This window comes from Ptiloglossa arizonensis, chromosome 7 (assembly GCF_051014685.1).
Source record: "Ptiloglossa arizonensis isolate GNS036 chromosome 7, iyPtiAriz1_principal, whole genome shotgun sequence".
Taxonomy (NCBI): Eukaryota; Metazoa; Arthropoda; class Insecta; order Hymenoptera; family Colletidae; genus Ptiloglossa; species Ptiloglossa arizonensis.
The window spans coordinates 23,375,988-23,391,803 of NC_135054.1; the positions used below are offsets into that span (position 1 = coordinate 23,375,988).

The 15,816-nt window shown below is 49.6% G+C and overlaps 2 protein-coding genes across 52 annotated transcripts in view; one reads left to right on the forward strand and one right to left on the reverse strand.

The window, feature by feature from the left end:
• LOC143149450 (uncharacterized) overlaps positions 1 to 5,475 on the reverse strand; it is a 97,948-nt gene extending 92,473 nt beyond the window's left edge. For 43 of the 50 annotated variants that reach the window (XR_012992789.1, XR_012992788.1, XM_076316837.1 and 40 more), the window contains exons 1-5: positions 5,324 to 5,474; positions 2,436 to 2,634; positions 1,117 to 1,502; positions 763 to 1,003; positions 267 to 444 (exon numbers count right to left, since the gene is read on the reverse strand). Coding sequence is in view for 48 of the 50 variants with exons in the window: in XM_076316837.1 (XP_076172952.1) it covers positions 267 to 444; positions 763 to 1,003; positions 1,117 to 1,502; positions 2,436 to 2,609 (979 nt within the window). In the remaining 2 variants the exon portion in view is untranslated. Of the gene's footprint in view, positions 1 to 266; positions 445 to 762; positions 1,004 to 1,116; positions 1,503 to 2,435; positions 2,635 to 4,156; positions 4,317 to 5,323 lie in introns of those variants that run through there. The other 7 variants (XM_076316810.1, XM_076316811.1, XM_076316809.1 and 4 more) reach the window with 2 other exon arrangements.
• Positions 5,476 to 6,015: 540 nt separating this feature from the next.
• Positions 6,016 to 15,816, forward strand: part of Psq (pipsqueak) — a 32,333-nt gene continuing 22,532 nt past the window's right edge. Inside the window, exon 1 of one of the 2 annotated variants that reach the window (XM_076315680.1) lies at positions 6,016 to 6,597. In XM_076315680.1, the coding sequence (XP_076171795.1) occupies positions 6,590 to 6,597 (8 nt within the window). In that variant the 5' untranslated portion in view covers positions 6,016 to 6,589. The remainder of the gene's footprint in view (positions 6,598 to 15,816) is intronic. The other variant, XM_076315681.1, reaches the window with a different exon arrangement.

Consider the following 15,816-nt stretch of genomic DNA (forward strand, 5'->3'; position numbering starts at 1 on the left):
TTTCTTCTGGATGGAAGTTTTGCTAACGTCATTCGTATCCGTATACGTCACACGATTTGCTTAGACACGCATACGAGAGAGAGAGCTAACGATACATTGAAAATTACGATATCTGGAAATGTCCGAAACAATTGGATCCGACGTCTATGAGAAATTTGAAATCGACTCACATTGAGTAGATTCGCGAATGTACCCTGTATTCCGCTACATTACTAGCCAAACGAAACCATCGTTTAAATAATAGTGTAACATTGGTGCAAACTTACCAGGATGTTGGGAGGGGTCGTGGGACGGGCCTGCTCTATTGTTATCTTGCTCCATTTCATTTAAATCGTTCATATCGTCATCCAGCGTCAGATCTTCGACGCTCTCCTCCGGATCTTCGAGATATTCAGATTTTGGCTCGATCAGACTATCATTTGGCTCGGGCTTTTCGAGTGGCAGCTGTGCAAAGAAGAAATTATTTTACACACGAGTTTGGTTCGCGTTCTTACTTACGATAATCACAGAAACCGATCTGTAGACGCAAGCGAAAGGAAAGAAAATTGTACGCGGGGCTGGCGTGTGTATCTGTATCGCACCGTTTCCACTCTATCGGGCCAAATTAAAACGGGATCAAATAGAAGGATTAAGTACGACATTCGTTACTCTACCAACGCGCGAAAGAAACAGCGCTTGGGCAACTGTCTCCATTATACGTTGGTAAGCGGTCATCGACGTGGCTCACGCTGAGAAATCGATATTGAATTTCGCAACAATTACCTGCAGCATTTCATCCGCTGGTTTCGTCAGCTGCGTCATTAAGGCTGACCTGCCAAGCGAGTCTGTGGGGTCTGCGTGTACTTTTTCGTCCGCCACGGGTGCGATTCCCAGCGCAGGAACACCCATTTGCTGGGGCATGTCGCTGGAATTCGAGGTTTCATGGTTCTCTATCGTATCTTCGCCGACGCTTCTTCTTCTAAACCTCTTTCTCTTCCTCGAAGTTGGACTTTGCGAGCCCTCTCTGGAAACGTAACCGGAACCGATCAATCGAGAGCACCTCGACGAAGCTTCGTTCGACGGAACGAAGTATCGAAAGGTGAGTTGTTTTCTCTCGTGTATTTTCATCGTTCTTACCTCGAGGAGAGACCCTTAGGTAGTTGGGGACTGCCCGACTCTTCAGGCAGGTCCCCTACGGAACCTTGTGCCATAACCTGCCTAGGAACTTTGTTCTTTTCTATTGTAAGACCGGAAGACGCGTGTGGAATGTCTAACGACGGGGCCGTTGTTTGTGGAACGACCTTTTGTTGCCTCGTGTCCGTCTTACTGCTACCACCCGTTTTACTTTCTGAGAGCCCCTTTATCTGCAGTGACTCCGCGGCCTTAAGAAGCGCTGCCAATTGGTCTTGGGAGATGTTTACTTCTCCCCTGTACATGTAGTCCATCATCGCTTTTAATTCTTTGAACTTAACATCTTTTAATATGAAGACTGGATGTTTGTCGTAGTGCTCGCTGAGGAGGCCCTACAATGAAAACACAACAACGTCAAACATTAAAGTATCTCGTCGGAAAAATTCCGATTACTTTTCTACGGGTTCTACTTTGTCGTAAAGCGGCAACAAACGTAAATTGCGAAGGCGGTTTTTTTTTAGTCGGACGATTGTTAAGTTTCTCGATTAAGGCGCGAAAACATCGAACGCGAAACGATCGTACAACGGTTGGATATCGACGCGATGGTAAACGAAAAAATTAATATCGAGAATAAATACAAGGACCGTGAAAATCTGTGTAGATCGAGTGCATTTTCCATTAGGCTAAGCTCAGTTTTGAATGTTAGATAATATTAGTAAATGGAATTTAATTCCATAATCCAAGCTCAAATTGACGAGGCACTGCCTCTTCAAACACCCCCACCCATGTCAGGGTAAAATCCCAGGGCAAGTGCCCTGGAAATCAGCCATCTTGCTTTCTCTGTATTGATCACGAGGAACCAGGAGGGGGTTTGGGCTTTCATTCCCCCTGCCTCTCAGGCATCTGCCCAGGCAACGTTCAACAAGGGCAGCCATCTTGTTTCAATTTCAGGTTCCCCCTTTGCATCGGTTTGAATTCCAGTATTTGCTACAGTTCCTAACCATGCTTAGCCAATGGAAATAGAAAAAAAAAAACTTGAGACAAAAATTTCAGCTCGAAACAACTTATGTTTTCTACCCTTTTCGAGAGCGTTTACTTTCTAGCTAATAACGGTAAGAATATGCTTCTACTTTGTATGCAAATTCAACGTCGAAGCTCAAAGTAACATCCGATAGAAAACTCAATATCCACTCCGTAATTTTTCATTCAACCCGAACTGTGTACACTTTAACCGTAAAACAAATTAATGTATCTATATACGTACACGGCTAAGTTTATCAAAAAAAATAATACATTTATGACAGAAACATGAATAATAAACTCACCTCAAAATAGGGACTGCACGCGGAAAGAACTACCTTATGGGCCTTTAAGTATTTCCCCTCCGCCGCCAAGGTGCAGTCAACCAGCGTCCCGCTTTCGAGAAGCGTGTCGAAGTTCTGGATTAATGTGCTCTGGTGGTTATTCCACCTAAGACAGAACTGCTGGTCGTCTTCCATTTTTTCTGATTTAGTTCCCTCGTTTCTGTACAAGCAGAAAAAGACCCGTGGCGATGAGCAGACGGAAAGACCCCGCTGTTGTTCAATATCGACCGTTGCCTAATGCTATCTAGCTTTCTTACGCCCGATTAACGCGAACATCGAACCGGATGATTCGAAAATACACGGCAGATATGGTAAATTTAAACTACGTCCGCGATCGATATGTAACCGCGGCAAAAAGCTCCGCAGGGAAGCACCGAAGCTTCCAAAATGGCCGTACGATGCAAGCGCGTCGGTCGAATCGGTCTTCTGGCCTTTTCCTTTGTGCGTGTCCTCATAACGGTAATGGACGATTTGGTGGGGATGATGCAGGAGGACGCGCAAGCATCACGCATGCGCAGCTGCGCCCGAGCTGCGCGCTTGACTTGCGCACTGGCTCGAGGCCCCTGGAATTCAGGGGCGTCTGCTGGATTCACCGGTACCCTCCCTCGCGACAATACCGAAATACGAAAAAAATATAACTCGATAAATCCGATATATGCAATAATCTACAACGGCAGGTTTCGACTCGATCGACTACGAAACGAATCAAACGGTTTTGTATCGTTGGTTTAAGGAGCTTCGCAAATACATACACTATAAGTTTCCGATAGTGCTCCAAGTCTAAATACGAGTACCGATTTCAAAATATTCTTCGATCGATGTGCGATTTCAAGTTTGTCGGCATTGACTGTGACCAAAGGATTAGCGCAATGCATCGTACGGAGACGAGTGAATGAAATATTTGGAAACACAAACGATCGAAACGAGATTTATCACGATCGCTCGAAAATTTCGTCAAGTTCGCGAAACAGGGGCGAAATGTAACAGTTTACGTCACTGAGGTTTACATCATTGACGCGCAATAAAACGGAAAATCGATTACTCGCCTCACATGCGCAACGCGTAAGTTTTGACCGCGGGTGGGGAGAAGGGGGACGATAATGCGAATGTACGCGTGTAAAGATTAATACGAAATTAAGCGAAGAGCATTCACTGCCTACACGCGGTTGCGTAATCTATTTATATTGTTATCTTATATCGAATGTTACGTCAGATGGCGCCGAGCAACGTGTGCGAAACAAAACAAGTTAGCGACAGATAATTTTTCCAATCGCATCTACCGACCGGCGAAAAAGAACGATGCACTTTCCTCACACCGCCCCCGGAAACCACGAGAGGAGAGGAGACGTGGATCGCAATATGGCCGTCCGTGAGGTCGCGCCCGGACAAAATGGCGATAGAAGAAAAGCTCGCAAGGAAAAATATACAATTTAAAATTTTTCACCGATACTAAAATTTCCCATTAAAAGCACCGCCTGGACAAACACAAGAAAATCGCAAACGCTTACTTCATCGGGAAATTTTGTTCTACGATAACAAAGCCAAGATGGTGTTTTCTCAAAAGTATATAGAGGATCCGCCCGCGCCATGTCACCCCACCTTAAGATTTTCCGGAATTTTCTTGCGAGCTCTGGCGAAATCGCGAATTTTACGAATAACTATCTACGTGTTGTAACACTCACCTAATAAGGGGTATAAAACAATCTAATATCACAGCAACGGGATCGATGAAAAGTGAAAAACTGCGTAAGCGTCCAAGCTCGGCGTGCGCCTCGAGCGCTGCCCTTTTCAACAATGGCGTAGCACAACGCCTGCTAGCTTGCCTGTACGTCGACCGTCAGAGAGCGCAGGCTTCCCCGGAAGAGGGCACGAGAGAAGAAAAAACGAAGGAAACTATCGAGCATGCGCTCTACTCCCGAAAGCTATGATGGGCTCGTCGTGATTGGAAATTAAAACTAGAGGACGCTACAGATAAAACACTTCTCTATTTTGATTCGATAGTATACGCCAACATAAGACTTTTGGTGAGAAATTGAACTTTGCGCGAAAACAATCGTACTCCTTGTTTTCTTATGAACGGAAATGTTGTCTTTCGGAGTAAACAATAATTAACTAACGTGCTTGCCGACTACACCGCAACGAAATCGGTTCAAACAAAACATAAGAAGGCGGCTTACACTTTGAATTACTCTATTTTCTCGAATACATTGAAGTAACAATACTCGTATCGTACAGTGCGATGCGATAACAGGGCATTTAGACGACAAATCATTTCTAACGAAAAAAAAACTGACCGATTTACGAAACTAGGTACGCGGCATCGACTTTATTATCGCGCATACAACATAAAGGCGTCGCGACAATTCAATTACTCCGAAGTCAAATGAACGGTCAAGAATGTAAATATACGCATACAAACACGTGTACGTTCCATATGCCGTCAAAATGGATTAATTAACGACAAAAAAAAAAATTTTTAAGTGTCTTCAACGTCATTAACCGACCCTGGACCGCAACCTGGCAGGCGTACGTAATGGCCGACTCTGTGGACTTGGCCAAGGCAAAATGGCGAAAACTCCCGAAAAAGAGCTCGGAAAATGCAAACTACTTTGATCGAACGAGCTCGTAATTCGTTCGAATCTCGTAACGAACACTTCTCTCGCAAAATTTCGAACACTGTTAACCTACGGTTTTTCGCAAGATCACGTTTCTATGACAAAACCGCATCGTTGTTGGCATAGCGAGGCGACCTGATTTTCCACAAACTTTTCGCGACAGTAGAGGCACTATTCGGAATAAAAACTAACAACTAGAACGCAAACCAATGTACATATACGTGCGTTACTCACCTATATTGGCACAGTCTAAATATCACAGGAGGAGAACTTGGAAAACTACGTCCCGTCCTCAGCGTGCACTAACCGAACGTCGTGGGTTCTTTTTACACAATGGCTGTGGTGCTACGCGTTAACGATCGACCCGTTCTGCGAGGGGATAACCGGGATGTACAGAAACAGTGCGCCCCTTGCGGGGAGACGCGGCGCAGAAGAGTAAAATCGGCATTCTGCGCATCGAGGTACGAATAGTGGGGTAAAGAGAACGGTCGTCTAGCGCAGGGTCGTCGAATGACTTTTAGAACCTAGTGACTATTTTTACGCGGCACAATAGCGAACATCTAAACGATAAAAGTATATCGGTAGAAAGAAAATGTAAGATTCGATCTCTTTCGTTGGACAATTGGTCCGAAAAGTGACAACACGCGGTTGAATCGCTTTCGTAAACGAAATACAAAAGCATCGAACAGCGATTCGTGCACATCGCGATATACAGCGTACGATTCAAAGTTATATAGATACAAGATGTCTTCCCGCGTTCCAAGATCGGATAAGCGCTATTACTCGATAGGATTTTCGATGCATCGGTCACACTTTTTCAACTACAAGAGGTTGGTAAGCCATAGAGCAATAAAGTTGATACAATCCTGATTTTTGCCGGTCTAACATCATGGCAATCCGTGGAGGTAGGGGTTTGCGTGGACGTAGTGGGGAGGAAGGCAGATTTCCGTTGAGGGGCGCGTTTATCGTGTAGCGCAGCCGAAGCGACAGGCGGGAGAGGCGAAAGGCGGCGCGGGAGAAGTGGAAAGCCGGGAAGAGAGAGCCGACGAAGGGAAGAATCGGGGTCCACAACAAAATCGCTTAATCGCTTTGCGCCACCGTCCGCAACGGAACACGGGCCGTCCGCCGCCATCACGGTGCCCCCTAGTGTGCATTTATGTCTTTCTCTTTCTCCTTCTCCTTCCCCTTGTCCGTCTCTCTCCGTGATTCGCTACGCCACTTCGTGCCGCGACGTTTTCACGGGCAAACCGAGAGAGTGACAGCTGCCAGTCGTCAACGCGGTACGTGCTTTACGCGACGACTGACAATCGTTCGTGCGTCATCGCGTGAATACGCGTTTCGTGAGAATCGTTCGTAAAACATCTTTCCGTGCGTGGTCGTGTACATCGAGTGTCATAACTACAGCAAAAGTGAGTGTCTCCCGCGGACCTTGGCACAGAGTTGCCAAGAATCGGCCGAACTTTTGCTCCGGTGGTGATTTTATTCGTGCGTCGAGTTGTCATGGTAAGGTAAGTGCAACGACAAAGTTTCACGGTTCGGCTTATTCGTTTGAATCGTCAACAACGCGTTCGGTAGATCCCGCGATCTTCGAGTGGCTCTTTACTCGATGGCAAATAGAAGAGTACACGTTTCTATAGTTTCCGCGAGTCGTTATTGTCTTCTTGGCGCGTCTCGCATCGAGTCGTTTCGATACAACGTCCGTTTAGAAGAGTATCAGACCTTCAAACGTCGGTAACACCGATACGCGGTCCGTTAAAAAAGGTTTCCGCGTTCGGTGGCTGACATTCCGCATCGCATTTACGCGTGCTCGCGCGTATTGTTTTGACTTTCGACTGTTCCCCGTGTATCTCGCACAGCTGGTCAGTCGGCGTGTGCGTACTCGCATAGGTGTGCGTGACAATGATCTACGACGTTTAACGACCTGTCGTACGGAGCGACGAATTAAACGACGTCCCTCCACGCGCGCCTCGTGGCTTCTCCATGAGGATTTGGAACACTTGCCGCGTGCACGTTCGAAACGCTGTCGCCGATTACGGTAGGTCACGTGCACGATAACTGTCCAATAATCAACGATTACGTATGCTCAGGAAACACTTATTTAATGTTTGCGCGTATTACGGAGCTAAACACAAGTAAAATTACAACCGCTGGTTTGTTTTGCGGATAATTGTTGGTCGAATTAATCGTAGAATATTTCGTAGAAATTTGTCTACGGTTTCACTTTTCACGCGTACGCGCAGTACATATTTTTACGACCGGTACAATTCGATATCGTTTTTCCGAAAGATTTTTATTACCGTTACGAATTTGTTTTTCGTTGAAAAATCTCCACTATACGGAGTATCGGTCGTCGTTCGATCGCAAACGCGGACGCGCGTAAAACTTTCGTTGTATTTCGAACGATAAAAAACGATGCGCAAAGATTTCAAAGTCGGCGTATTTTATAACGATACGCGAGAAAACGTACCGTACAGACGTTTGGGACGAAGACCATTGCGTTCGATCGTTCGAAGGATTTTTCCTCAACGTTAGCGACACAAGATTGCGAAGAAAAAGGGGTGGCAGGGGGTAGGGGTAGCAGGGAGTAAAAGGAGACGAGCCGTCTAGCTAAAATAAACAGAATCAACGAAATTGTACGGCGGTGCTCCATATTTGCGACGTACGGCTACGTTTACGCGGGTTCGTTGTTTATTAAATTATCGATAAGAAGCTTATAAGAATTAATAGAGAAGAAGCGTACGTAACTGGTACGAAGACCGTGCACCTGAGATTTTCTCTGCGATCGTACAGCAACCAACGGTTTACCTATACATTGTGCTCGCGGTGCCGATGATAAAGAGAAATGCTGCCTAGAAAGCAGGTCTTGACTGAATCTAGGCCACCCTGATGGCGCGTGCACATTCTCCACAATTTTACTGTTCCTTCTCTCGGCCTTGCCGCGTTCGTAACCATCGAGAGAACTGCACCTTTTCTCTTCTCTTCTAGTTCTCCCTCTCTTTACCGCCTCTCTATCCCTTCCATTGCATCTCCGTTTCTCTCTCCCTTCCTATTTTTTCTTAGAACGATTCAAGGATCGAGTTCCGGAGGACGACCGGCTACAACAGAGATAAAAACGAACGTTTGAATCACTCTCGGCTATCGATAATATTGGCAGGCATATTTAAAAAGTCGCGGAGCTCGCGGGTATTTCTGACGATTTATCGTTGACAAGATTAATTACGGTCGAGTGAGAAAACGTTGGAAGCTAACACGGCGAAACAGCTGAAAAGCATCGATCGTCATCGAGCGGCATCGAGCGGCATCGAGCGGCACCGCGCGGAATACGTACGAAAGAGGTTAGAAACGGTCGAGGGACGATTTTTATTTACCCGCGGTGAGCATCGATTTTCACCGAATCGATGACAACGGGCTCTCGCGGAAACGGTAAAAGATTAATCGGGAACGGGAGCGTTCTAATTGTAATCGTATCTTGTTGCGTCCTTAAAAGAAAACCACGAAGAGATCGACGATTTTCTCGAGAGGCCGCGAGCGGAATCGCGTGTATATGACTGACAGTGGGGCGATCGAGAGCGACCTAGAAAGGTTTCAAAAGACATTTTCCCGTTCACCCACGTATAAAGCTGCCCTCTCGCCGCAAAAGCATAGAGCCACATAACGTGAAACCTCGTATAGTAATTGAGGTGGCAGAAGGGAGGAAGGAGGGAGAGGAATGGAAAAAGTGCTGCTCGTACAAGTGCTAAGAACAGAGACAGAGACAGAAGGAATGACAGGTAATGGACGCAAAGGAAGACAGAAAAGAAAGAGAACGCGGGTAAATGTATATTTCTCTAGATAGGTTATACATACTGCGCACGTACACATGCGTGCGCGGCCCTGTGCCCGGCCGCGTCTACGTGTCTCTACGTGTCTCTACGTGTTTGTACGTGTTTGTACGCGTGTGTACGTGTGCCGCGCGAGCCCGAGCCGCGCGCGCATAGGAACAACGGAAAGTACGGAGCATAATACGGAGAAAACGCTGGTAAAAGGAAAGAGGCCTCTCTGCCTGCCTTTCCAATCGAATCGAACGCCCCTCTCGCCTTTGTCATTTTCTCTTTGTCCCCGTTTTCAGCTTGCCGTTCTCTCGGACAGTTCTCCTCTATTTTTCTCTATTTTCTATCCATCTTCGCCGAGCCGACGGACCCGGGGCTCTGACTCAGCAACGGAAGAAGAGTGGAACGAGACGGAGAAGCAAGAAATTTCTCTTGCTTCGCTACAACTCTTCTTCCTCCCTTCACCCTTTGACTTCCCTCGTAGCATCCTGTCTACCACCCTAACCTCGCTTCTTTCTTGCGTTTCGATCTGCCTCTACCCACCTTTTCCTTCTCCTTCCTGCCTTGCCTCCTTGCGTCCCCTTCCTCGGTCCTCTCCTTCCTCACCTCCACCTCCACCTTCACCCTCTACCCTCCACCCTCCACCCCCGCCGCCGCCGCCACCGCCGTCGTCGTTACCACCACCTTCACCTCCATCTCCACCTCTACCTCCACCGGCTCTTTCTCCTTCTCCACCACCACCTCCTCCGGTCTCTCGGTTCGTTCGTTCGTTCGTCCGTTTGTTCGCTCGTTCGTTCGTTCGTTCGTTCGTTCGTTCGCTCGCTCGTTCGTTCGTTCGTTCGTTCGTTCGTCGTCGTCGTCGGCGGCGGCGGCGTCGTCGTCGTCGTCGTCGTCTCCTGCTTCGCCTTCGTCCCCTCTTACTCCCTCGAGCCGTTCTTTTCCGCTGGCAACCCTCTTGCCTTTCTCTCCCTACTCTCTTCCTCGTTCCTCGTCCCGCTCCGCACATCCTGTTTCTTTAATACGACCGAGACGGGAGGGGAAAAAGGAAAGACAGATGGCGCAGGGGATACAGAAGAACAAGACGCGAGAGAGAGGGAACTTTGTTGCTCGATTTTTCTCGCGCTTTTTTATTCGGGTTACTTACGTAAAAAGCTTCTATATTTAAATCAATTATAAATTCGCACGGTCGGTATCGTTTCCCCGTCCATCGATCGAAAGGATCGTTTTTAAAAACGACGCCGAGCAGAAGCCACCGGTTCCCAAAGGATTTTTACAAACTCCGGATGCACCGAGACCGGTAAAAGGAGAAAGGTGTTTCAACGAGGAACGACGAAAAAGGATCACATCGGGGTCTCGCGTGCACGCGAACGTCGTTACGATTACGGGAATCCGATGGAACGTATCGAGGAGAATTGTCGTCGAAATGTTTATCTTTATCGGACGCGTTCGAACTTGTTCTCACGTGCAGGGAAATAAAATGATCGTTCATTGGGCTCCTTTCCGTTGCCGTCTCAAAAAAAGCAGTTTCGCCTCCTCTTCTTTCTCTCGGCAACCTTTTCCCCGCTGTTCCTTCTTTTTCTCCCCTTAGATTCTCGCTCGCGTTCCCCTTATCTCCGGAGTTTCTCATTGTCTGAAAGGGCCATCTGTCCCCCGGCTTTTTCATCCTCCGCTTTCATCCCTCCGTTGTACACGAGCACACAAAGAGACTCTCTTATCCGCCGTTCGCCACCCTCTCTTCACCCTTTCTCCGGCTCTCCCTTCTTCTCTGTAGCTTCCGTTCGGTCGACTACTCCTGCGCATCCTCGTTGCTCCTTTCTCCTTCCTTGGAAACATCACCGGACTCCTTTCCCGAGCAGACGGAACCACCGTCGAGCCAACTATCGGAAGAATACACCGAACCGGAATAATATTCCGAAATCGAGACGATCGTGCCGGTAGTTGGTCGGTGATACGGTAAAAAATGCAATCGTTTCGCCGCCGCGCGAACGATGGTCTTTCCATAATCGTGTATTCGAATCGGAATAAAAAAAACTCGTGCACCCTCGACGCTACCATAGAGAGAAAGAGAGAGAAAAAGAAGAAAAAAAAACGATCCCTCTAGGCGAGCCACGTGCGACCTTGGGCAAGTCCACGTCACCCTCTTACGTTGCACCCTCCGAAGGGACGGAACCCTGATCACGTGGATCTCGGGGGTGGTTTTCAACCCTCGTTTATCCTTGCTCCGTAAGAATAGAATAGAGAGGAGCGTAGCGCGGCGGACGGTGGACGTTGAAACGCGCGGCGAGCTGCGCTACGGTGTCGTTAAACTCTAGCCGAACGCGCAAATTCGACTTTGCGAAACGCGCGTTCGCTTCTTTGCGCGTCTCTCCTTCGAAACACGATTCACGATCTTTCCTCCGACGGTCGTTGGGAAACTATCGGGGGTAAAACTGGGGGGTTAACCGGAAATATTTCTTTTCGATCACCGGCCAGGGGAGTTTGGCATCTTTATACGACGACTGTCTCTTCCCTGTAAAATTGTTCTCTTCGGGAAGTAAGGCGGGATTCGAGCGAAGCGACCGCGTTACTCGTGGACCCGTTGCCCGCGTCTTTCTCCGTTGTTGGAATATTTCATCGGCGCGGAGCTTTTTGCGCGATAATTTCGAGGGAACATCGAGTAACAGGGCTATCGAAAGCAGTATCTACTCCGATATAGACCGTGTCTTTCCTTTCTCCTTTCTTGCGTCTCCACGTGTCGGTTCCTCCGCTCTCCTCCGGTTCCAGTGAAATTGGCGTTTCCGGGTCCGTCTCCTCCCCCCGTATCGCGGCTCGTTTCTTCCTCCTCTCCTTTCCTGCCCTTCGAAACCAGCCTCACGGAGTAGCGGTCGGAGTCGGAGGGAAATGGCGGGAGGTAAAAGGTGGTAGGAAGAACGGAGCCGAGACTCCGACTATATACGACTACTCTTCCAAGTGGTAGGGCGAAGGGGAACAGGTGAGAGGCCGAGAGAGCCCGGTTCTCTCGGAAAGGTGAACGGAGAGAAACGAAGAAACGAAGGGCATTTGGAATGCGGTACTGTTATGCCTTACGGTACAGACAGGACGGAAATTAGGACTGCTGCGACTCGCGTTGACCACCGATCGTTCTTCTCTTCTCCTCGTACTCGGGGACTTTTCCACCGGTTGCCATTTTTCCGCAAACCCTTGGAGAGTTTAGCGCATTTGGGCCCCGCGAGCGCCGGCGAACCAGGCCCTCGGTGTTTACCGCGTCCGGGAAACGTACACGGCGACGCGTTCCTCGAGCCGAGCGATACTCTCGACCGGAAAAAAATCCTCCTCGTCCGTTATTGTCGCGGGCGATCGTACGAGCCGCGTTTACGCCTCGGTTACCGTCTAATCCGTATCGTAAAATTCCATTTCCAGTTGGACGCGATCACAGCTTCGAAACGCGCAACGAGCCACTCGAATCCGAGCAATATCGCGCCTCGAAACGAACAGTATCGTCGAACCTTTCCACCGATCGTTCTTTCCTAACCTTGGACAAAATACACGTGTCTTGGTTCGTAGTTCGTTCCTCTCGACGAACCGTTAAAGGGTTAATAAGCTCTCCCCTCGTTTCGGTTGGTCGTTGAATTTTCTTGGCATCGAGGAGGCTCGTAGCCACGGTCTCTGTTTCGTTTCGATCGAGATACACGGTGATCTTCTTCCTCCTCGGTGGTACCGAAATTTTCACGCGCGTCCCCGCTAAGTGGACCGATCTCCCCCGTATTCGATACCTTTTTATCGTTGCATCGATGGAAGGTAAGGTTCTCGGTTCGCGTCCACGATCGCTTCGGGGATGTCTCGGCGGCGCGGCGTTATCGATTACTTTCAATCTCACGGGATGCGAAAAGTCCGTCAGTGTATTACCGTAAATCGATATCGACGTCGTTTCGATGACGGAACACACCGGTGTACCCGGGGAGAGAGTCGATAGAAAGCGTCGTTGAAACGTTCGTCTCTAAAGGACAGGTTGGTACCGGCGCGGATCCGAATCGAAACGAAACGAAACGAAACCTCTTGCCAGCGTTATTCCTCTTCGCCGCGTATCCTCCTGTCCCACGGAGCCACACTTTGTTTAATGCAACTCGCTCGCGTTCGGTCCTCTCGTTCTCGATAAAAATAGAACGCCGCTACGTTCCTTCCTCGGACATTGTGTCAAGTAATACGATCGGAATACGAACAACGGCCACGCGATAATCGCCGATTACTCGACCGGTGAACGATCCTCCCCAGAACCGGGTCGAAATTCCTTCATTTTCGTACGCGTTCCGCGCGGAAACCGTGCGCGGGATACTCGTCGTTTCGTTCGAGCGTACCGAACGCGAGCTCGCGATCGGTTTCTCGTGGCCGGAAGCTGTTCGGTGGTACCGTCGAGGACGCGTTCCACGTCCGGTGAACGATTTCGCTCGGGAAGATCCAACGAGATCCGTTGTTCGGGGAAAAAGGCAGGGACTTGCGCGGGCACCGCGAAGCGAAAGGTCGCGGGTCCGGGTCGCCGCTGGTTTATGCAAAATTTTGCCCCGGTAGCGAATGCAAATTTTATTAGTCCCGCGTTTTATCATCCGCGACTACCCAACGGACGAAAAACGAACGCGGAAACGAAAACGGGAGAAAACGGTTTCTGGAAGATTTCAGAACCGGGGTTCCCTGGAAACGCGCGGCCTGGGATGGAAGCGGGCACGAGCGGCGCTGATAGGAGAGGAGAGAAGAGAGGAGAGAAGAGACGAGGAGAGGAGAGGAGAGGAGTGGCAGCGAGGCGCGGGGGGTACCGAAGGGGGGGAGTCGTTTCCGCTTACGTTTTCCCGGAGAAAGAGCTGGTTGGTCGTCTCGAGGACGGTACGGCGAAAGGAAAAAGTCCGGGAAGAGTCGAGGAAGAACGTCGATAACGTTGGAAAAACGTAAAACGCGCACCGGCCAGGAGGAGAAGGAAACGCGCGTAGTATATAGGGAGTGGAAGAGAGGAGAGAGAGAAAGAGAACAACCGGAGAGCGAGAGGGTAGCGCACAGCTTCCCATCGAGCGAGAGAAGGGCGTTGCGGAGATGAGTGGAGAGGAGAGAGGAGGATGAGACTATGGGAGAGGAGAAAAAGAGAGAAGGGTGGCGCGGAGACCGTGGAAGAAAAGGGGGCCACGAGAAAATAGCGTCTTCGTCGTAGGGAGGGAACGAGGGAACGAGTAAATGGAGCCAACGCGCGGAGAAAGAGGGAACGGGAGACGCGGAGGGTCGAGAAAGAAACGATGAAACGACCGAGGGACAAGGAGGGCGGGAGAAAAGAAAAGAAGGAGACGGAACGAGAACGATACCGGGGGGGTAGATGAAGAGGGGAGGGAGCCGGGAGAGCGCGGCGGGCGCGCTCGTCTACTCCACGAATGGCAGAGAGACAGACGGGAAAAAGAAAGAGGATGGGATCCGAGGGAGGCGAGGTGAAATTGGACACAAAAAGCTCGAAGAAAAATTGAGATGAATCGTGGAAGGGAACGCGGGGGAAGGGAGGATTCTCTGAAAGGGAGAGACCAACGCAGTGTCCTTCTTCGAGGCCGCGAAAGAAAGCGCGAACGCGCTTTCGGAGGGATGAGCCTGCCTCCTCCTCGTTGATACGATATTTCTTGCCGATTTCCAAACGCGATCCTCGCTCTACGCTGTACGCTGTACGCTGTACGTTATACGTAACGCTCGCACCGTTTATCCGGGACGCGATTGTCGAACGTTCTACGCATCGCCGGCGTTCGGAACACTGTGTAAGTGAACATCGACCACCGATCCAACCATTATCAACGCTCGTAGACGCAAGGGTGTACATCTGTTCGTTCTCGACGAGGGGATCGCGGCAAGTGTCGCGCCTCGATTTCTTACCGAAACTTCGTTACGCGGATCGAGACCCGGAAAGAACCTTCCCGCCCGATCGTACGCGCTTTGCGTATTCTTCGAGCCCGGAGTTCGCGATCGATCGATCGATCGGTGTGTCTCCGTTGCTTTTCCCCGAACGTTGGATCCACGACCGTGGCTGGTTCGCGATCTGGCGTCTACGGTGGGGACGATTCGCGGCGGACTCTTTTTAACGTTTAACGCTCGCGACGTTTCGATTTCTTCGACGTCGCTGTCGTTCGTTTCGCGCACCCGTTTTCGAAAGTTTCCTTTCCATCGATACGAACCAGAGCGACTGCACCGAGTCTCGGTATCGCGGTATTCCGTGCAACGAACAGCGACGCACGTACACCCCGAGACCCCGAAACGTAGGATCGTCGCACTCATCGCGACATCTTACAGGATCGTAATCAGTTATAACGTGTGCGCGTTACGCGTGTGTCCGTTCGCACATACCGAAACAATCTTCCGCCACGCATCGATCGGAAAGTACCGATACACGGTCTCGTAGATTACGATCGCGAAACGAGCTGATTACATCCTCCGACGATTGGTACGTCAACTGGAATCTAAACGCGGCGCGAAAGAAACTAAGATTCGTAGACGAACCGGCGGCTAGTCGCGTTTCGTTTCGATCTATAGCGAGTGTATCTCGGCTCGTTACATTACGCTCTCGAACGTCACTCGGTCCCTCTCGCGCGCGCTTTATTTTCGCGTCCACGGCTACGTTGCTGCTCGTTTAGCGTCACGCGCGCCAAAGTAGTTTACACTCGGCCCCCCCACTCCTTCACGGTCAACTTTTTACATATATTTCGCGCGCTTTTGCCTCCGCTGCTCGAATTCGTGGATTCCTCGGCGCGCGTTCTATCGCCGGATACGAGCGCGCGGTTGCTTTGCTCGTCGATATCAGTGAAAGTACCTGGGAAAATAGTCAAAGGATCTCTACAGTGCGTTGCAAAGTCGAACGATCGCGTCTCGAACGGTCCCTCGAGCAGAACTAAGAAAAGGAAATATTGTTCCAGCTCTTCGAAAAAC